Here is a 23,375-nt window from a genome sequence, read left to right as displayed (position 1 = left end):
CGCCGGCATGCCACCGCCTACAGGGGACCAACTCCATTACCCTTTATTCACCTTTTAAAAAAAAGATTTTGTGTCATTGAAGGGACTTGATGTAAGACCCGTGTCTTGGAGAAACAAGAACAGTGAGCAATCCCACATCACTCGGGGAGGGAAAGGTGAAGTGCTTTAAATGTATGGGCACTTCTCTTCTTAGCACGAGGCCTTTTGGGAGCTCATTGGCTTCGGAGTCATAGGAACTCCGAAGTTAAGCGAGTTGGGGGCCAGAGCAATCCCAGGATGGGTGACCCACTGGGAAGTTGCTCGTGAGCTCCCAGAAACAAAACCGTGAGGGCAGAGAGGGGGGCCCAAAGCGGATAATATCGTGCTAGGGAGTCGGGTCGTGACACTTGAAACGTTGACCCTCAAAGGAGGAGGGCTCACTCACAAACCACTACACCAAACTTGATTTTGTAATATTTATTCAGTTATACAATATTTATATAAACAATCAACGGTTAAAAAAAAATCATTTCAACACATATTCACACAAAAACTGCAAATAAAAGCAGAAATTACAACAAAAATACAATGTAGATATCAATTATGTAAAAACAAAAACAAAAACAAAAATGAAAACATCAACAAAAATAAAAATTAATTTTTTAGAAGCAAAATGGAGGAATCAAGATGAAAGTACTAAAATGGAAACTGCGATGCAGAAACGGAAACTGCAATATAAAAATGGAAACTGCAATGCTGAGTTTGGGCAAAAATGCTCAGCTCTAGAGTTAAACAAAACAAAACAATATTTTTTTTATTCAAGACATGTTGGGAGAGGGAGAATCAGACTGAAGACCACCTATAATGTAAAATAGGTTATTCATGTTTCTATTTTCTGCATTGCAAGTTCCATTTTCTGTAATGTAGTTTCATTTCTGCAATGCAATTTCTGTTTTCTGCAATGCAGTTTCCATCTTCTCTTGCCCACCCAATTCCTCATCTGGGTAGCCTCTACTCTTTAAATTAGTGAGGTTGAAGGCCAAGGAAAGAGCAAAAATCCAATTGTAATTACCAAAACTACAATGTAGTTTGTGCAAAACTACAATGTAGTTTGTGCAAAACTACAATGAGAACCAGTATAAAATTTCACTTAACTAAAGCTTAAATGGTATTGCAAAATATCATATGACAGTGATGACATAAACCATTTCCAAATCAAGACAAATGCATAGTAAGTGAGCTTTATAATAAGAAGTTGCTGCTAAATTAGATCATTGCTTGACCTCATTGAGGCATTTAATCGAACATGTGGTGGGTAATTTGTAAGGCTAATGTAGATCCACCCCTACTGAAAAATAAAGAAATATAATGCTGCAAGCAAAAACGAAAAATAGAGACATGGAGAAAAATAAATAAATTTAACCCACAAGATCATACCCCCCATACCAAATATTACGGACAAATACAATCAATCATACTCAAATCGAATATAAATCCACCCAAACTCCAAATCTAAGTCCCTTTCTTCTGAATAAAAACCTTCAAAATCTACTACAACCCCAAATTGTCCTAAACACTACCAATCATTCTCTAACCTCTTCTCCCTTAAACTAACAGTTTCCCTCTCCTTCAATTATTTTTTTATATATTTATTATTATTATTATTATTATTATTTTGCCAAGATCTGTCTTCTTCATTAATGGTTTGGCTTCCAACTTTATAAACCATCCAACCAAAATTCGATTTGAACCAACTCATATTGTAATATGTAACAAGAGACTTGATGAGAGAAGAAATTTTGATACAGTAAATGGTAAAGTAATAAATTCTCTCAACAATTCGAACCCAAAGGATTCTCATTTTAATGGGTTCCTTGATTGGTGGGACGATCTCAAATTTCATGATTCACATTCTAATTTCCATTTTTGTTTTCACATTAGTCAAATTTTATCATTATTTTTTTGTATTTATATATATATGCTTGTGATTCTAAACTAATATTAGAAGGCTTAAATGTCGAAATGGTCCCTGTGTTTTACCTTATCGGCCAATTTAGTCCCCGTGTTATTAATTTGCCCAATTTATTAGTCCCTGTGTTTGTATCTGTTAACAAATTTGATCCTTTCTGTCAAAATTATGTTAAAACCTAAAAAAAGGACATTTAAAATTAATTTAAAATATGTAATTAATTATAAAGATTTAAACTCAAATAATAATAATGCTAAAATGATTAAAACCCACACAACCTCAACCTCCAATGGTCTCAATTCCTGTAGGAAAAAAAAAGGTTCTTAGTCAAATTGATGCCTCCTCTTTTCTTGCTGCAATTTTTCTTCTCTCTTATGTTTTAGATATTCTCATACTCTACCCTTCATCTCTCTCTCCTCTTCGATCCATTGCCCTGAATGTCGTCAACTTTTGCTGCAGCGAGGATGATCATTGGCGGTAGAGCCATCAAGGTTACGGTGACCGGCTATGAAGATCTTCGTGATTTGTCAGAGAGGAGGCCGAGAGAGAGAGAGAGAGAGAGAGAGAGAGAGAGAGAGAGAGAGAGAGAGAGAGTTTAGGTGGGATTGGAATGGTGGTGAGGGCGGCTATGGGTTTGGGGTTAGAGTGGTGGTGGTGAGGGTGGCTGGGTTAGGGAGGTGGTTGAGTGTGCGCATGAAATTGGGGAAGGTGAAATTTTTTTTAAAAAAAATTCCATTTTCAAATTGAATTAAAAAATTTATAATCAATTACAGTTTTTTAAATTAATTTTAAATATTTTATATTTTATATTTTTAAGGGAATGGACCACATTGACTAACATATACAAACATAAGGACCAAATTGGCCAAATTGATAACACAGGGACTAAATTGGCCTATGAGATAAAAACACAGGGACCATTTTAACATTTAAGCCATATTAGAATAATATAAGAACAAATGACGATATTTGGTTTATGTGTTTGAAAATCCAAATAATTAAATACACAAAATCAAGTCACAAACCCTAAACCAACCTCTGAACGAAGTTAACCAAAAATAAAAAAATAAAAAAATATCGCAATCACTAAAGAAATATCACTCGAAGAAATGAGAACAAGGAAAAAGAAAGGTCCTAGAACTTCACCCTTATTATTTCTGCCAACTACAGACAAACCTTTTAAAAGTTGAAATTAGTTAAGAGACAAATAAAGCAATAACCAAATGGGAGAGTTACCTTTGCAGAGAAAATAGATCTCAGAAAAGAAAAAAAATAAATTGGTAGGTTGCCATTAGAAAGAAAAAAAAAACAGAAGAGAAAAAGAGGTTAGAAGATAAGGGAATGGAAAATAGGGATAAGCTCTATAAAGGAAAAATCGATTAGAGCCCTCAAAAGAAAAGTAACCAACGATGAGAGAAGAAAAAAAAATCATATGTTGGCTTTCAGTTTCAGAGATGGACGAGAGAGAAGATGAGCAAAGTGATAAACTAGGGCTTGTTTGGTGCAATTGGATTAGATAGGATAACTCCCTATATTTAAAGTATGTTTAAGGAAGAAATGAAATTTTTTTGACCAAGTTGAAAACAGAAGATGGTTACTCATGAAGAAAACTTATTCTATATCTAATCCCCACAAAATAGTAGGATAACAACACCTTATAACTTATCCCTCCTAATCCATCAAAATGGAAAATCATTCACCGTCATTTCCTCCTTCAACACACCTTAGATTGAGTGGCTTATTCAATCCGATCCAAATCCTAGGCACCAAACAAGTACATAGGGTTGGAATTAAAACTAGTAAAAAAAAAGTTTATGGATTTAAGTTTTAAAATATTGACAGCTGTTGGATCTAATTTAATATAATCATATGGTTGAGATGAATTTGTTACTCACACGACCTCATCTTTAGGTCCTTAAATGAGCGGGACTGTTAAAGTCCCTTAGGTTATCACAAAAACAGGGTCAAGTACGTTTTCGTTTTCTATACAAACCAGAACCCCTACACCTATCCGAATATTTCGGTCTCTATATATGTATGAATATAATATGATTGACCAACCTATCTCATACGTTCACGCCCTCTCATTCTTCAACCCCTCCCAGTTTCTCCCATATCAATTAATGGCTTCAAACGGTGAAGGACCAGCAATTGGCATTGACCTTGGAACCGCGTACTCATGCGTTGGAGTTTGGCAAGACGGCCATGTTGAGATTATATCCAATGATCAGGGCAACAGGATGACGCCGTCCTACGTGGCTTTTACAGACGCAGACTGTTTGATCGGCGATGCTGCCAAGAACCAGGTCACCATCAACCCCATCAACACTGTTTTCGGTGAGTTCTCACACCCTATCACCTATACTTAGGAAATTATTATTGACGCTCCAAAAAAGTCATTATGAGAGAAATTGCACTCTATGATGAAGAAATTGATGAACATTTCAGAATGTCAATAACTATGACAGTTGAAATTAATAAGATTAGTATACTCATTTATCATTGATTCTATTGTTGATTGCATCTCTAACAAAGTGTGTGTGATTCGAGAAAATATATAATTTAAAGTTTTAACGACTGTGGGAGTGCTTAATTAATTAGTTTTTGTTGATCTAGTTTATACATATATGCTTTGGTATGTATATATCCAACCAAATTTATTTCTAATGTGCTTTCATTAATTTGGGTTGAGCTAGATGCAAAGCGTTTGATTGGTAGGAGATTCACTGATGCCTCTGTTCAAAGTGACATGAAGTTATGGCCTTTCAAGGTCATTCCTTGCGCCGGGCGAAACAAGCCAATGGTTGTGGTGAACTACAAGGGTGAAGAGAAGCAGTTTGGTGCTGAGGAGATATCGGCTATGGTTCTCACAAAGATGCGGCAAACAGCAGAGGCTTACCTTGGCTCAACTGTAAAGAATGCTGTTATCACCGTCCCGGCATACTTCAGTGACTCTCAACGCCAGGCCACAAAGGCTGCCGGTGTGATTGCCGGCATGAATGTTATGCGTATCATTAACGAGCCAACTGCCGCCGCCATTGCGTACGGTCTTAACCAGAAAGCCTCAAGTGCTGCCGGTGACAAGATCAACGCCCTCATCTTTGATCTTGGTGGTGGTACTTTTGATGTTTCCCTTGTCACAATTGAAGAGGGTACTTTTGAGGTCAAAGCTACTTCTGGAGACACCCACCTAGGAGGTGAAGATTTTGACAACAGAATGATGAGCCATTTTGTGGAGGAGTTGAAGATCAAACACAAAAAGGACTTGAGCAATGACCCCAGAGCATTGAGGAGATTGAGGACATGTTGTGAGAGAGCAAAGAGGACTCTTTCTTGCACAACTACTCAAACCACCACCATTGAGATTGACTCTCTATTTGAGGGCATTGACTTTTGCTCCACAATAACTAGAGAAAAATTTGAGGAGCTCAACATGGACCTCTTCACAAAGTGCATGGACATTGTGGACAAGTGTTTGATGGATGCTAAAGTGGAGGACAAGAGCACTGTCCATGATGTTGTTCTTGTTGGAGGTTCTACTAGAATTCCCAAGGTACAACAGCTATTGCAGGATTTGTTTGATGGCAAGGAGCTTTGCAAGAGCATCAATCCTGATGAAGCAGTTGCGTTTGGCGCCGCGGTACAAGCTGCCATTTTGGGCGATCAGAACCGCCTGGACTTAGTCTTGCATGATGTTGCCCCAATTTCCCTTGGATTTTATAGTTTCCAAAGAGTTATGGATGTCTTTATTCCGAGAAACACTAGAATTCCCACCAACAAGGAAGTGCTTGTGTCAACCTTCATGGATAACCAACCTTGCGTGTATACTCAGGTATTTGAGGGTGAAAATCCAAGGCCAGCAAGAAACAACGTGTTGGGTAAATTTGGGATCTCAGGCATCCCTCCTGCTCCCCAGTGGGTGCCTCAGGTCACCATCTGCTATGATATCGACGCCGACGGAATTTTCAATGTCCATGCGGTTGCTGAGGACAAAACCACTGGGCGGAAGAACATACTCACAATCAACAATTATGAGAGATTATCCCAGGAGGAAATTGAGAATATTGCTGCGGATAAGGAGCATAATAAATTATATGAGGCTAGCGGTTATGCACAGCTCGATCGTTTATTACTCTCTATTTAGCTAAGTTTTGGTCCAATAGATATAGTTATTATGTTTTTTTAGTTAATTAATCTTGATCAAGTGGCTAGCTGCTACAAAATTATTCTCTATTTATTTAGCTATAGTCCGGTTATGATTTTTTTTTTTCTTGAGTTCTATCACAAAACCCCTTGCAAAATTTGGTCATTTATGGTTTCTTAGCTAGATTGAGTATTAGAGAATTATTCTAATTTCCAACTTCATCTGCGTTTGCTAATACATAATAAGTAATTTCAAAATATGCGAGAAACCATAACACCCAAATGACACTTTGGTAGTGTGTGTAAGAAACCACTCTCCCCCTTGTAGTCTTGTGTTTGGAAAAAAGTAATTGAAAAAGGGAGTTTTTCGAATAAGGATTTTTGTGAAAAATTACTTAGAGAGTTCTCAGCAATCCATTAGATATGTTAGTGGCTTAAATAATTTTAAGAAAATATACCACATATGCAATCTAATTGCTAAGATTAGAAGTCCTTAACTTAAAATCTTTAATGGAGCCAAATCATTGAGGGATACGTGAATTCCAAATCTATAGAATAACCTCCTCCATATTTTTCAGAGAAAGAACTGGTTCCCCTTTTACACTGTCAAACACGTTCGAATGGAAGAATGAATTCATAAGGCAATCAGTTGCACAAAATAATTTTAAGAAAATATATCACATCATGCAATTTGTTTGCTTCCCATATGTTTAATTTGGTTTGTTAAACAAAATATTCAAAAGCAATCAGTTGCAGAATCTCATTCGAATGGAAGAATGAATTCATAAGGCCCAAAACAATCTGTGGCAGGTCCAATGAACAAAAAAAATCTGCAAAGTCCATGAACGTCCCAACCACGCGGTGTACCCGGAATATATACAAATTTCTCTAGCTAAAGACCCTTAAATCTTCTTAATTGAAGTAGCAACCAACTAGCCAACTACCCATAAATTCACAATAAAATTTGGACTCTAATTTCTCTCATATTATAAGAAGAAAAAGTAAAGAAGCAAAGAACCATACCCAAACAACTTGTCTGAATTATTTTTTTCTGCATTTTTTACGAACAATGCATGCATGAAGGTGCAACATTAAAAGTCCATGATACGTTGCCATACCGTAAGGTAGAAAAAAATCTCGTTAGTAGCAATATATCTTTGCCCTGAGATAATAAAAATGCAGAGCAGGGCCAAATGCCAATTCTGAAACTAAGAGAATCCAATAACTTTTTTTTTTGAAGCATGGGTGACACATGGATTGCATGTGAATGAGATAGAAGAAGAATACAGCAACAGCATTTATATTTTTGATGGTCAAATTCAAGAAATTATCTGTTGGCTCCACATAAATTTAATGGCTCAAATGTTGGGTCCATGTTATTAAAACTCTTCAATCAGATGACCTCTGTTTTCTTTTCTTTTCCTTTTTCTGGGCTCTTCAAACGTCTTGCTACTCAATCACTTCGGTGCTGGAGCGCTAGCGAGAAACACCTCCTTGCTTTTTAGCTCCATGAAATTAAATTAGACCCAAGACACAAGCAGTAGCCACCAGTGGAGCGACAATCATCAGGATCACCGGCATAGTCCGCATGAGAATAAGCCATTAAAGACAGGGAAACAGGTTTATAGAGATGAGATCTGATAAACAGCACAGAAAATAGATCAGTGCTTCTTGTAGCTCTTCATGCTCCAAGGGATGCAGTCTTGTCTACTATTTAGTGTGAGCAGGGAAACAGGTTTATAGAGATGAGATCTGATAAACAGCACAGAAAATAGATCAGTGCTTCTTGTAGCTCTTCATGCTCCAAGGGATGCAGTCTTGTCTACTATTTAGTGTGAGTTTCCTTGTGAAAATGATTAAGCTTTCTTTGGAATAAACTTTGGGTAGTGTTCTCTGGTTTGATTACATTTTGCAAATCCAGAGGCTATCGAAACAGCAAGGGGAAGGCAACTGCATTTGTAAGTACTTACATATCAATTTTTAAGTGATTATTTTCCAGTTCTCTATATCAATGAATTAAGAGCCGTTAAGATGCTAAATGTAAGTACTTACTGCTGTCAAACATTGTGGATTAGCTTTCTACTAGCTCCTTCATTTTAGGACCTACCTGATTGAAACAATGAGATTGTCTGTGTTCATGAGTTTATTTCAGTGGCATAGTTCTTGAAGGAGGGATGCATTCTGTTAAAGATATGTAGGGAAGTATTTTGTATTTGATACAGCACATAGGATTTTTGGACATGGCATGCTTTTGCTTATGCTTTCAAATTTTCTTTGTGTTTTTATTTTTGAAAGCAATCTGTATTCTGTGTGTGTGGTTGTAGTTGTGGTGGTTGAAGAAACATAGCTCATATTCAGAGACTATGTTAGATGCATTCTCTGTGTATACTGTTTAAATATATTATTTAAGCCGTATAGCCGAGCGGCTATGCTCTTTAAATATATTATTTAAGACGTACAGCCGCCCATCTATACCTTTAAAATATATTATTTAAGGCATATAGCCGCGCGGCTATACTATTTATCTATATCTATATATATAAAGCAAAAGGCAGAGAATGGTGACACATTCAAAATACCAGAAAATGCCCTTGGTTAATGCAAACATTAAGAATTGAAATTATTAATTAAATGAGGATAATATGGTAAATTCACACTTTTTCATATTTAAAAAAATTAAAATTAAAAGAAAAATCAGATAATAGATCCTATTTTTATGGAACACAACTACCCATTATCTTTTTTAATTCTAAAATAAATTTAAACTTTTTTAAAAAAAAGCCTCTCGCAGGCACGGAAGTGCGTGCAGAGAGGCTAGTAGGAAATTTTTTTTTAAAAAAAGGGAGCCGCCTAGGTTTCGAAAACTTGAATGGTGTTTTTTTTTGGATTTCTTTTTTCCTGGCAGGTTTGGCAACTCTGCAAATACATCAAGCTAGGGTTTTAGTGACTAAATTGAAGACATCAAATCAGGTTGAGGGGAAAATCTAAGGGAGAAGAAATTTTTTGAAGAATTAAACTTAGTTTACCTAGACTACAAAATGGTTTTTTTTTTTTTTTTTTTTTCATTGCTCATAACTTGGACTCCAGTTCTTCAGTCAACTGCATCTAGAATATTGGTTTTGATCATTATTTCATCCCTTTCAATCATATTTCAATGCATTCAGATGCTGAAGAACTGTTCAACGAGCATAAAGATCAAATTTCTCTGATATGAGCAGACGAGTCAATGCAAAACCATGAGGGACAATTGTAAGTTACACATCTGCGGCAGCAAAGGTAGATGCTTGAAGATGTATTCTCCTTTGAGACATCCAGCAATTTAATTCTCGTCAAATTGACTGTAACGTGTAACTCAAGTAAATATGCATTTCATGAACCCTCATAGGGTTCCCCTGCTTGTAGATTGACATAAATAATGGATGCCCTCCAATTTTTTATTAGTTGCAGATCAGATCATGTTTTGGGTTATCTTTAATTTCTCTTAGAGATTCAATCCCACTCAAACCTAAACTTATAACTAATGATCCCGATCAATTGTCTCCACTATTTTCTTCTTTGTCGTCTATAATTTTTAGCTTGACCAGAATGAAATTGTGAAAGAGAGATTGGTGAGTTTTGGCTAAAAAATGACTGTTGAAATGTGGTCAAGATCAATCATAGAGAGAGACCAAGTGCGCAAGAAAGAATAGTTGAAACTTAAAGAAATAATGGCTGCAAATTTTCCAAGAAACTTTTGAATTTATTTTGTTGAGGATCCATAACATTATTGATTTTAGATTTATAAAATTTGCTGCAGCAAATGAACTACATAGCATACATTATCTAGAGATCAGTTATTATTATGTTTAGGCCTATATTATCTAGAGATCACAAGCCAAGGACGATGCCCTCGGATTCCACAGGCTCGCAACTCTCCAACTTGCTACCAAGTCAACCAACGGCAAAAATACCTTATTTATCTTCATCTTCCAGATGCTCAAGGACATGGAGCTCGCCATTGGAGAGCCCCACAACAAACTGGGCTGCTATTTGTGGATGCGCCGCCAAAACAAGTGGATACACCAAAATGGCATCACCATCATTTGTGTAGACCACCCTTGATATCTGCATTGCCAGAGACAAAGCTAGAAGCTACCGAAACATTTTAAGGGCAAAATCTGAAACTTAAATATTAATTGTTCCCATGCTTAGGCATTCTCCAACCCATTTGGGGCTAAACTTAAATTTTCACCATCCAAAATACAACTATTCATGTATTGCCTGACTCAAAATTTGACCCCACACCCATATTAAATTGTTAAAGAATGATTTAACTCTATATTTTTTTTGTGGTTAATTTTTGTTTATAATTCCGTGATTTATTTTTCTGAACATTTTGACATAAATATAATTGAAATTTTAGAAAAATAAAATTTTCCTATTTCAGAACACATTCACATTTGTTTCATATATGACTTACAAAAAGAATTAATAATTAATATGTGCAACCAGCCCATTTGAAAACAGCCATTGGATTGCTACATGTGCTTTGTTGGGGGCTTGACAGGTGGCGCATACACACACACAAAAAAAAAAATCACACAAATAACAAAAGAAAAAAGAACTTTGATGATTGATGAGGATCTACCAACTAACACAAAAGAATCTGCTTGGGTTCGGATCTGTGCATAATATAAGCTGTAAATAATATATTAAATAAGTATAGCCGCCCGGCTATACTATTTAAATAGTAAATTTAATAAGTATAGCCGGCAGCTTCACCCTATAAATAATATAATTAATTAAAAATGAATACAGCCGCCCGCTATACTATTTATTAAAATAAAATTAAAAAAAGAACTCGCCTAGGCCGCCTAGGTGGCTGATTTTTCGAAAACCTGAATGGCTTTTTTTTTTAATAAAAAAATTTCTTTTTTCCTGGCGGGTCTAGCATCTCTGCATATACTCAAAAATGGTGATCATCATCCCTCCTGTTGGTGAAATGAGATTTGAATTCTTTTTGGACAAATGAAAGCAGGACATAGCCTCTTCTTCAGGGTTGGTGCTGGGAAGGTCATTGTTTATCAGCTCTAAGCCACTCCTTGGTTTCCATAAATTAGGGTGTAAATAATATATTAAAAGAGTATAGACGACCGGCTATACTATTTGAATAGTAAATTTAATAAGTATAGCCGGCAGCTACACCCTAAAAATAATATAATTAATTAAAAATGAATACAGCTGCCCGGTTATACCATTTATTTATAAAATAAAATAAAATAAAATAAAATAAAAAGAACCCGCCTAGGCAGCTGATTTTTTGAAAACCTGAATGGCGTTTTTTTTTTTAAGATTTCTTTTTTCCTGGTGGGTCTGGCATCTCTGCACATACTCAAAAATGGAGATCATCTTGGTGATATGAGATATGAATCATTCTTAGACAAATCAAAGCAGGACATAGCCTCTTCTTCAGGGTTGGTGCTGGGAAGGTCATTGTTCATCAGCTCTAAGCCACTCCTTGGTTTCCATAAATTAGGGTGAACCTTGGGAGTTGCCTGCATTCAATCAATATCGCTCCAATTTCAATTTCTAAAGGAAAGAGAGGAGAAATCTAACAAGCATCAAGATTTACCTTTTTTTTTTCTCCTGTTTTTTAGCTGGCATGTATGTTTGGTAACTTAATGCATTATAGAATGCAGTGTTAGTTATTCATATAGAAATTATGATTCTTTCCTGTGTTAATAAAATATTAAGCATCTTTATTCATAATTTTGTCTTTTGGCAATATAGGTTTTTCTTAATTGAATATAGGTCCCTCTGTAGTTGAGGTGTTGGTAGTCAGTTTATGTGACTTCTGATCTCATGAGTTTGATAAGAGTAGAAATTGCCCTGCTTTACTAATGCCGGTACAAGAAGTTAATCCTATAGACCAAAGAAATACTGTTTGAGGTTTAGCAAGATTTAATTTTGAATCTAGTTATTTCTGCTAAATCCTTTGATTGGCTCTTCAATGCAATTGGTCGTATGGCATACAGTTCATATTCAAATTACATAGGTATTTTATACAAGTATATACATTTGGAATTATACGAACTTGTCTACATATCAAATATTTGAGGCAAATTTTGGGATCCTTTTGGATAAAGAAATATACAAACTGAAATTTGGTGCAACCTTAATGGAGACTTGAGAATAAACTTTGAGTTAAAACTGGTGGGATTAATGTGATATGATGATGAACCGAAATCAATAATGGAATTTTAATACTGACCTAATCTGTAAAGAGCCAAATGTATGTAATAACTTAGGAATGCTGTAGCCATTTGACAACCAAAACAAATAAGCTAATGTTTTGTTAGATGCATCCATGGATATTGTCTTTTGCTGATTTCATTTACTTTTTGCCTTGCTTTGCATTTGATATTTACATCTAATATGCAAGTTAATCACATGATGTATGCATTTTGCTGCTTCAGCAGTAGGACCTTTCTACAAGGAGATCCGTTTCTCGGAATTTTTAGGACTCTTGATCTTTTATCCCCTCTGTTAGTTACGTTGATGGTTCATTTTCTATATGCAAAGGAGAATTTGCAAGGAATACAAAAACACCATAGCACAATGATGTGCCATGCTCAGTTTTGTTTTGGCGAGGATGGTAGAGTGCCCATGTGAAAAGTTCGACACAACAGGTTCCTTATGCAACAACACATATAAAAGCGAATCAGGAGATGATTGCAGGTCAAAGCCAAAAAGGTGGCAGGCCTCTCATCTCTGTTTTACATTTGTGATGTCGCAACTACCGGACGGTCATTCCTAAGGGAAAACCTCCTAGAGATAGTGTGACCACTTGAAGAATACTTAGCTTGCAGAATTTTCAAAAAGAACCTTATCTTTCTTGAAATCAATTGTAAAATATGCGGGCTAAAATCATGGTGAATCATTGAGTGGCCTGATCCCTTTTTGGGTGCCTTTTGTTTTTAATTTCGAAGTGAAGAATTAAAAAGCCAAATGGTTCCTCAAAGAGGCCTTGGTATGCCCTAACCTTGGGATGGGGTAGCCTTCCTTCCCCCTAAACATATGCTAGTTCTTTCACTTCATATACTGCAAGGTGAGTCTTGTTTATGGCAAGGAGGTGCAGCTCATTCTAGTGAATTTGGATGTAAGTATCTGACAATGATCTCAACTCCTTCCCATCTAGAATCTGCAACAATTTGCATCTCTGTTTTTCCCACACAAAAATTTGCAGGGCCAAAACGAGGTCGTTAAATAACAGAAGTCACATTAGAGTAGAAGCCATGTCTGAAAGTAATATTGTAGTTTCCAATATGCATCAGCACTAGAAGAAACTAGTACATTCAGAGTGTTCGAGAAGGCAAGCTAGTGACTCTTTTGGAGTGACCCTCAAGCTTCCTAGGAAACTGCAAAATATAGAAATCAAGGCAATGACACACTTTTCGGGTTTGCTTCATCACAACATCGAGCATGATTTGTTTTTTTACAAGAACAAACAAACTACCTCGTCTGAGTGGAGATTGTATATTACAATGGTGGAATTGTCCATGCCAATAGCAACTATACCATCATCTCGGGAGTGAAAAGCAAGACATGTTGTCGCAAGCGGCGGTGGTGGTGGCATGACTTTCTTCATCGTCTGCGTTTTTACGCAACAGATTTTTATGAGAACGATGAGATTTGCAAACATAACCAAAGCATATTGACAAACAAGATTTTGGAAGTTTTGGCTGGGAATAGAAAATTTCAAGAATACTATTTGTGTTGGGTTTACCTTCAATGTTTTCATGTCAAAAATGGAGATCATCCCTCCTCTGACAGATAGAGTACCTTCAGACAGAATTGCAAATATGAAACTTAAATATAGTATAGCCGTATTTATTATAAAATATAAAAAAAGGAACCGCCTAGCCCGCCCATTTTTCGAAAACTTGAACGGCGTTTTTTTTTTCCAGATTTTTTTTCCCTGGCGGGTTTATTGCTATTATGAAACTTAAATATAGTATAGCCGCGCGGCTATACAATTTATTTTATTTTGTTTAAAAAAAAGGGAACCGCCTAGCCCGCCTAGGCGGCCGATTTTTCAATTTTGCCGTTACGTTCCTGGCTGAAAGAATTGGAACGTATAGGGTAAAGCCTCAATCATCATGAGGGCTTATTGTATTGATTTATACAGTATTACAGATATAGTCCTATACCAAGTATGATAAGAAAACCAAGAGGAATCCCACATGGGATAGGAATAGCTGTGCGGACGAAGAGTCGTCGGGAGAGGTTTAAAAAATGGGCCAGGGCGGCCTGGGCGGGTAAGGGCGGCGCTAGGAGGGTCTGGGCTGCGCTAGGCGGGTCTAGGCGGCGCTAGGTGGCGCTAGGTGGCGCTAGGCGGCGCTAGGTGGCGCTAGGCAGCTCTAGGTGGGTCTGGGTGCCAGGGTGGGTCTGTCGCATTTTTTCCAGGTACATGTGCTATTTTCTTCATTGAAGCCGATATTTCGAGCAAGAACTGTATCAGATGCACCACCTTTTGACCCAGCAATATTGTGTCATCGCAGACACATTTCTGCAGCCACTTTCTTTTGATCTATTCTTTCACTTCATTTTCTTCTATGTTTATTGATGGGATTCAAAATTATGGCAGCTCATGTTTAGCAAGTTTAAACTTCCTTGGAAATAGGGTCTGCAGATTTTTGTTCCTTCTCTTCTTCCCGCTGTAAATTAAATTGGCTTTGCTTCTGCTGAGCCACAGGCTGTTTCTGGATTCTGCAGATTGTCCTTCTTTGACTGTAAGTTGCTATCTGATATCTTTATTACATTTTGTTTTGATGATGAGTTCCTTAAGTTCAGTATGTTGAAAGAATGGGGTTGATTTGTTGTGTTTTTCTCATCATATGATTGATTTACTCATCTGGGTTCTTATTGTTATATACTGATTGTGTCGAAGTTTCGTCCTGTTAAGTTGTCTTGTTGTATCACCTTAATAGTTCTGTTGCATAATTTAGGATTCGAAGAATTAATGGGCGATGTCTATATTGAAAATGAAATATCTGAAATGCCTCTCGCAGTGAGTACTTTTCAACTTTACGATTGTGCATTGTTGCAAATTATCTCTACTTTTTCTGTATGTTTGTTGTATCTCTTCTCTATTGTAACTTTCTTATTCTTGATCAAGATTAGCGAATAAATTATAATTAGCTTATCGATTTTTTTAATTTCTTTTTTATGTTAGCCCACATAAGGAATAAGGTTATGGGGGTTTGAAGTTTCAATTTGGCATCTTTAGTTTTGTCAGTTTGATTCAGTCCTTGTGCTTAAAGATCTAATATGATACTGTGTGGAACACAAGTCTTCTTTTTGATAGTCTGGGATTCTACTCATCAATGGATGACATTTTCACCCGTCTATTGACACTGGCTAGTTATATAAGTCGTCGATTAATTCAATTTATTGGTGAGTTCTTTCTACGACGCTTACATATATGCATTCATGCATCTTCTTATAATGTTATGGATGGATTTGGCAATGATGTTATCGCAGAGGATCTTGCGGTCAGAGATGCTGATAGATACTCAGATGATTTGCTGGTCATTTCTGCTGGACAACATATAAGATCATTGATGTAAATCATTTTCTGAAGGTTGTTCATCATCTTCAAAACCTTGTAACCCTGAAACCTGTGAAAGAAGAGCCTCAGAACCTACGGAAGATACAAGATCTGAAATTGTAGAAACCAACTTCAATTATATAGATCAATGTTTTCAAAGGCGAGGCGTATAGGCGAGACGTTTTTAGTAGTGCTATGCGAGGCGTATAGGCGAAACTTTTCTTCTGCTTGGCCTTGAGTTTGCTGGTTTCGTCCCTATCTTCTTTGAGGTCTCAGCTCGTGAGCTAGCTGAAAATACTATTCCACCTATTCGTGAGTTTCTCCCTTTGTTAACAAAAACATATAGAGATGGGATGTTTGGGGAAGAGGATGAGGGCTGTTAGGGATGGGTTCATTCGAAGAGAGAAAGAAAGAGATGGATTTATGGGAGAAATCATTTCAATGTCAAATATTAAATATTAAATATTTTTTTTAAGTCCTTAAAAGTCATTTTACAAAGGAGTAAATTTGTCTTAAATTTTTTGAAGATAAGATGGGTGGGGAAATAAGACAAGGGGGTGGAAATAGCAGCACTCTTATCAAAAACGCAAAGAAGTTGATTGATGCGGACCTTTAAACAGTATAATCAGTACTAACAAGTTTGGACTGATCTGAACAAATTGGTCTTATAAGAGAGATCTAGAGCGGTCATCCACAATTTTTATTTCTTTTTAAAAAGGAGGGCATTTACTTCTCAAACACTCTACAATGTAATAATTTAATTTAAAAATGACTTCACATAAACGAAAAACGAGGTGATTTAGAATAAAACAATCTAGAAATTAAAGACAATTACCAGACTCCATGTGGCATGAAGGCATCCAGCTTCTGCATGTCAAGGAAAAACTAGCCCTCCTTTGGTAATATAATGCTACGATCCCACAGTTTTTCAATCTTGTATCCCAGACACAGTTTGCAAACTACACATTTGGCCTCCAGTGCCACTAAAATAGCATCATCAGGATATGCAGGTTGACTCTTCACTTCCAAAGTAAGCCTGCATGGAGATTGAAAAACTAAAAAACTTAAGAAAGCGTAAAACAGTGAATTGATCAAATAGTTTTCTGAAGCTTACACTTTTTGAAATAAGCCGTGGTGTCAGTCGATCAAAGAGGTCCAAATACGGTCTGATGCCAATGCAATGCTTGTACCGCATGAGTGACAACAGTAGGAGCTTACGCTCGGGGCACTCGAGTCATTTGACTGCACTTGAGACCCATCTATACGAACTACTTTGGATGAACCAAAGTCATTTGAATACACTCCTAGAGCAGTCTCAATCTCCAGTTGGTGCATGTGCTTCTCTATTTTTCCCACACAAAAATATGCAGGGCCAAAACGAGGTCGTTAAATAACAGAAGTCACATTAGAGTGGAAGCCATGTCTGAAAGTAATATTGTAGTTTCCAATATGCATCAGCACCAAAAGAAACTAGTACATTCAGAGTGTTCGAGAAGGCAAGGCTAATCACTCTTTTGGAGTGACCCTCAAGCTTCCTTGGAAACTGCAAAATATATAAATCAAGGCAATGACAAACTTTTCGGGTTTGCTTCATCACAACATTGAGCATGATGTGTTTTTTACAAGAACAAACAAACTATCTCGTCTGAGTGGAGATTGTATATTACAACGGTGGAATTGTCCATGCCAATAGCAACTATACCATCATCTCGGGAGTGAAAAGCAAGACACGTTGCCGCAAGCGGCGGTGGCGGTGGCATGACTTTCTTCATCGTCTGCATTTTTACGCAACAGATTTTTATGAGTACAATGAGTTAGATCATGAGAAATTTGCAAACAGAACCAAAACATATTTACAAACAAGATTTGGGAAGTTTTGGTTGGGAATAGAAAATTTCAAGAATACTATTTGTGTTGGGTTTACCTTAAATGTTGGCATGTCAAATATGGAGATCATCCCTCCTCTGAAAGATAGAGTACCTTCAGACAGAATTGCAAATATGAAACTTAAATATAGTACAGCCGGGGCTATACTATTTATCTATATATATAAAGCAAAAGGCAAAGAATAGTAAAACATTCAAAATACTAGAAAATGCACTTGGTTAATGCGAACATTAGGAATCGAAATTATTAATTAAATGAGGCTAATATGGTAAATTCACACTTTTTCATATTAAAAAAATTAAAATTAAAAGAAAAATCAGATAATGGATAACAATGAGCTCAGAAAATGCAACTGATTGTCTGGGATGGGCTGCAAGAGACGCTTCTGGGGTTCTATCGCCTTACAAATTTACCCGATGGTATATATAGAGGGAGTTTCAATCGAGAGAGATCTCTTTATAAATAACTTTATTTGAGGGACATCTTTACAACGCTCATGCGTTGCTGCTGAATGGATTAATTTGTTAATTAATATGCAGGGCTGTTCAGAGTGATGATGTTTCCGTAAAGATTACACACTCTGGAGTTTGCTATGCTGAAGTGGTTTTTCCGAGGAACAAACATGGAGATGCCACCTACCCTTTAGTGCCTGGGTATGTTAATTAATTAATTATTAATTAATGATTTTATAATGATAGGATTAATTCTTAATTCATTTTTTTCTTATTGATATTCGTACGTATACAAATATAAAGACATGAGATTGCTGGAATCGTGCAAGAGGTTGGTTCCAATGTGAGCGGCTTCAAAGTTGGTGATCATGTTGGAGTGGGAACCTATGTGAATTCATGCAGAGAGTGTGATTACTGTAACGGGCGCCTGGAAGTTTATTGTGAGAAGGGAGTAGTTTACACTTATAACCGTCCTGATTTTGATGGTACTATTACACAAGGAGGGTTTTCCACTTACATTGTTGTCCATCAAAGGTAATTAATTAGTGATCCATTTTTAACTTAGATTATCTCCGCCTGCTTGCAAAACTAAAATTCGCTTGTTTTTTTGCTTTCGATCTCGAGCTTCTGTCTTTACAAATGGTATATTTAATCTAACCTTATTCTTCAGACTTGGTGTCACATCAACTAGCATAATCTTAGTGAAAGCGTAACTGTTAAGATTAGGCTAGTTGTGGCACCGACTCTAATAATTAGATTGTTGTAATGGTTAATTAAATGAAATACATGTAAATGTGCCATTTAGAAATAGAAAAACTCGGAATTTGTTAGTACAATGACCTAATTGCTCAAGGAAATAGGCAAGTTTTCATTTCAATTTTTTTATGAAATAAGCATGTATGGGATGACTTCTGAAATGACTAAAAATGTTTTCTTCAAGTGTTCCTCTAGCAAAAGTGGTTGTGAGCAAAAATGTTTCCTATGGAATCCATTCCAAACGTCCCCATAATCTTAAGTTTTGTTTGTTGTTGAATTTATAGGTACTGCTTCAGGATACCAGATGCCTATCCATTGGCCTCTGCAGCACCTTTGCTTTGTGCTGGCATTACTGTTTACTCTCCGATGATGCGCCACAAGATGAACCAGCCCGGTAAATCCCTGGGTGTGATAGGACTTGGTGGCCTTGGTCATATGGCAGTGAAATTTGGGAAGGCTTTGGGACTAAACGTGAACGTTTTCAGTACAAGCATATCAAAGAAAGAGGAATCTCTAACTCTGCTTGGTGCAGACAAGTTTGTGGTCTCATCAGACCAAGAACAGATGACGGTAGAAATTATAAATAAAAAAAATTCCAGGAAATTATAAATATATATTGACTGCTGTAATTTTTGTTATTAATTACCTGAATTTATGCAGGCCCTGGCTAAGTCACTCGACTTCATCATTGACACAGTCTCTGCTGATCACTCATTTGATTTGTACTTGTCACTGCTGAAGACTGCTGGCGTTTTGGTCATGGTGGGGGCTCCAAATGAAGTCAAATTGAAACCTCGAAGCCTCATTCTGGGTAATTTACCAATTTCATTGCTCAGAGTTTTAATTTTTTAATTTTGTAACTTAAGTTAATGGTCCCTCTAAAACAAATTAAACCTAACTAAGTAGAAATATTTAGCCATGTAACTTTTGAGTACTTATACATTTGATGATATATACTTACAAATCTAGCTTAGCCCCAGAGTTCATCCAACTCTTTTAGAAAATTAATGATCCATTGAGCTTTAAACTTTTCAGGTATGAAATCGATTTCTGGTAGCGTAGTAGGCGGTACAAAAGAGATGCAAGAAATGCTAGACTTCTGTGCTGCTCACAAAATATATCCCAACATTGAAATAATCCCAATTCAGTACGTGAATGAAGCAATTGAGAGGCTCATAAAGAAGGGTGTGAAATACCGGTTTGTGGTAGACATTGAAATCTCCCTCAAATGACAAGCAAAATTGTTGCCGAGTCAAAGAAAACCAATGTGAAAGTGTTTGGCCTTGGACTTCTGCTTTGTGTTTGTTGTTAGAACTTAGAAGGATTAAACAGAGATAAATGTGTGCTCGGTTTTTACTTTTTGTGTCACTTTTGTATCGGGACACAGGCTATGATAGCTAGGTCGGAGCTTGGTTCTAGTGGATTCTCCTCCTTTTGTATTTGTTTCTCTTGCTGTTCTAGTTGTGTATTTCTTGCCCTTGTTGGGTTTATTAATGCACTAAACCAAAAAATAAAAATAAAAATAAGAATGAGTTTGTATTGTATCTTGATGCTATGATATTATTAAATAAAGTTCCATGTGATTTGGACTTGATCAAGAGATATAAGGCCACTTCCAGCAGCCCCCTAGGCTCGGGTTGGGGGGGGGCGGGGCCAAGAGACCAAAACGAAGTTCCAGCAAGGAAGGCTGGCCCGGGCAAGTGATGGGGTCCACGAGCCTGGGCTGCCCGAAGGGGGAGGGGGCCCGAGCGACAGTGTCACGCCCCGAACCCGGGGGTAGAAGGAAATCCCACACCCGATGCGTGAGAAAATAAAAAGTAAAATAAAAAAAAAAAGAAGCCGAAACATAAAATAAACTTTTCTTATAAAAATAGCTCCAAAATCTTACAACTTTACAATTAATAAATAAAACTCTATCACTCTCATCTAATTCAGCCTCAGTTGGTTTAGTCCTTGACTTGCCCTCTAGTTCATCTGAAAAATTAAACAGGATGAGGGATGAGCAACCACAGCTCAGTAGGGACATGAGACCTTACCACAGTAGATTGATATAACTAAATTAAGTGACATGCAATCACACAACCAAATATCACATTAATAATAATAATGCATGAATGCTCTTCATCTAATCCCGTTAATTCATATAACTGGACAAGCAGACCTGCACGTCCCATACCATGCTTATACCACTTGGTCCCGAATGCCCATTTATATGAACTAACTCCCATTTCAATCATCCCATAATTCCCCTTTTGTTAGTCATCTTGTCTAACTCCCTTTCGCAAGTCCCAAATCACCCAATAAAAACATGTGCACTGTGGGATCCCTAAGACCTGGTACCTGCCAAGAGTTAGACTCAACTATACAAAAGACTATTTCCATTACCCTCTTTTCCGTCATTATTTTCTCCAACCAACATCTCCAACTAATTTCCATGACATGATATAGTTATTCCTATCAAATAATAATATCATGCATAATATAGTGCTCACGAAATTTAATTAAATCAATCCCCTTAAAGGCTCCCAAGAAATCCCTACCTCGATTTCAAAGCATAAATCCAATTTAGTAAACCACAAGCAAAGCTCTCTATCTCCTCCAATAACATATTTTCCTTGCATCTCTCTTTAGTCCTCTCTAACAACTATCACACTGTATACATGTTATCTCTATATGTAGTAGTAAATAACTTGTAAATGTAAGCTTTCTATTTACACTAGAATAAACATTCTATCATCACTTAAGTAGTCATCACGTTTTAATCTTGGTGCCCAAGTAATTTTCCATCCACTCCAAGTCATTACAAGATAAGAATGTATATTATGAAGACACGTACTAGCAGAATAATGACTCAACTATATCTTTCATTAATATCCCAATATCTTGCAAGTTTAAAAGATGACTTGCACAATTGACTTGCACGTCAAACTCAAAGCAAAGGAAAACTATCACCTTCAATTAGTAAATATTTCTCTCTATGACCCACATCAATAACTCTACACCAAGAATTATAATGTTTTAAAACACATTCTAAGACAATAATATTACACACACACATATATATATATATATTAAAACAAAGCCTCTTATTCAATTCAACATATAAAAAGATAAAAATAATTAATAAAATAAAATGCTTATAATTACTATAAACGTAAAACAATATATATATATATATATCCAAGATAATTACTTATATATAATAATGTTTATTCCTCTTTAATAAATACTTTTAAAATTTTTAAATATGGACTCTCACAATCTACCCTCCTTAAAAAAAATTTCTCCTCGAAATTTATAGTATCTTACCCAAGACAATCTACTCCTAAAAATCTTTGTCACTCATGAATTCAAGTTTATCTAACACAAATGTTTAAACCACAGTGTTCCCAAGGGTATCTAATTCCTAGAGCTCTGATACCATTCTGTCACGCCCCGGACCCGGGGGTAGGCGGAAACCCCGGGCCCAATGCGTGAGAAAATAAAAAGTAAAATAAAATAAAAAGAAGCCGAAACATAAAATAAACTTTTCTTATAAAAATAACTCCAAAATCTTACAACTTTACAATTAATAAATAAAACTCTATCACTCTCATCTAATTCAGCCTAAGTTGGTTTAGTCCTTGACTTGCCCTCTAGTTCATCTGAAAAATTAAACAGGGTGAGGGATGAGCAACCACAGCTCAGTAGGGACATGAGACCTTACCATAGTAAATTGATATAACTAAATTAAGTGACATGCAATCACACAACCAAATATCACATTAATAATAATAATGCATGAATGCTCTTCATCTAATCCCGTTAATTCATATAACTGGACAAGCAGACCTGCACGTCCCATACCATGCTTATACCACTTGGTCCCGAATGCCCATTTATATGAACTAACACCCATTTCAATCATCCCATAATTTCCCTTTTGTTAGTCATATTGTCTAACTCCCTTTCGCCAGTCCCAAATCACCCAATAAAAACATGTGCACTGTGAGATCCCTAAGACCTGGTACCTGCCAAGAGTTAGACTCAACTACACAAAAGACTATTTCCATTACCCTCTTTTCCGTCATTATTTTCTCCAACCAACATCTCCAACTAATTTCCATGACATGATATAGTTATGCCTATCAAATAATAATATCATGCATAATATAGTGCTCACGAAATTTAATTAAATCAATCCCCTTAAAGGCTCCAAAGAAATCCATACCTCGATTTCAAAGCATAAATCCAATTTAGTAAACCACAAGTAAAGCTCTCTATCTCCTCCAATAACATATTTTCCTTGCATCTCTCTTTAGTCCTCTCTAACAACTATCACATTGTATACATGTTATCTCTATATGTAGTAGTAAACAACTTGTAAATGTAAGCTTTCTATTTATACTAGAATAAACATTCTATCATCACTTAAGTAGTCAGCACGTTTTAATCTTGGTGCCCAAGTAATTTTCTGTCCACTCCAAGTCATTACAAGATAAGAACGTATATTATGAAGACACGTACTAGTAGAATAATGACTCAACTATATCTTTCATTAATATCCCAATAGCTTGCAAGTTTAAAAGATGACTTGCACAATTGACTTGCACGTCAAACT

General features: G+C 36.4%; 2 protein-coding genes across 2 annotated transcripts; both read left to right on the top strand.

Moving 5' to 3' along the window:
• Positions 1–3,947: 3,947 nt before the first annotated feature.
• On the top strand, positions 3,948–6,188 carry LOC110755618 (heat shock cognate 70 kDa protein-like). The gene is made up of 2 exons (XM_021956846.2): positions 3,948–4,285; positions 4,645–6,188. The coding sequence occupies exons 1-2, from the start codon at positions 3,982–3,984 to the stop codon at positions 6,090–6,092; spliced, it is 1,752 nt and encodes a 583-aa protein (XP_021812538.2). The 5' UTR covers positions 3,948–3,981; the 3' UTR covers positions 6,093–6,188.
• Positions 6,189–17,900: 11,712 nt separating this feature from the next.
• Positions 17,901–20,319, top strand: LOC110755667 (putative cinnamyl alcohol dehydrogenase 1). The gene is made up of 6 exons (XM_021956904.2): positions 17,901–17,986; positions 18,107–18,220; positions 18,323–18,553; positions 19,060–19,345; positions 19,436–19,586; positions 19,811–20,319. The coding sequence occupies exons 1-6, from the start codon at positions 17,901–17,903 to the stop codon at positions 20,005–20,007; spliced, it is 1,065 nt and encodes a 354-aa protein (XP_021812596.1). The 3' UTR covers positions 20,008–20,319.
• Positions 20,320–23,375: the final 3,056 nt, after the last annotated feature.

The sequence above is a fragment of the Prunus avium genome, chromosome 3, assembly GCF_965620075.1.
Source record: "Prunus avium chromosome 3, drPruAviu1.hap1.1, whole genome shotgun sequence".
NCBI lineage: Eukaryota > Viridiplantae > Streptophyta > Magnoliopsida > Rosales > Rosaceae > Prunus > Prunus avium.
The sequence above is the reverse complement of the archived record's forward strand: the minus strand, read 5'-3'. Positions and strand labels throughout refer to the sequence as shown.

What these genes read in the sequence shown, in the direction of transcription:
- LOC110755618 (XM_021956846.2), top strand. Translation starts at nt 3,982, where the DNA reads ATGTATGAATATAATATGATTGACCAACCTATCTCATACGTTCACGCC. An exon ending in CCCCATCAACACTGTTTTCG is followed by an intron (nt 4,286 to 4,644) that starts GTGAGTTCTCAC and finishes GGGTTGAGCTAG; the next exon opens with ATGCAAAGCGTTTGATTGGT.
- LOC110755667 (XM_021956904.2), top strand. Translation starts at nt 17,901, where the DNA reads ATGAGCTCAGAAAATGCAACTGATTGTCTGGGATGGGCTGCAAGAGAC. An exon ending in CCTTACAAATTTACCCGATG is followed by an intron (nt 17,987 to 18,106) that starts GTATATATAGAG and finishes ATTAATATGCAG; the next exon opens with GGCTGTTCAGAGTGATGATG. An exon ending in CAGACCAAGAACAGATGACG is followed by an intron (nt 19,346 to 19,435) that starts GTAGAAATTATA and finishes GAATTTATGCAG; the next exon opens with GCCCTGGCTAAGTCACTCGA.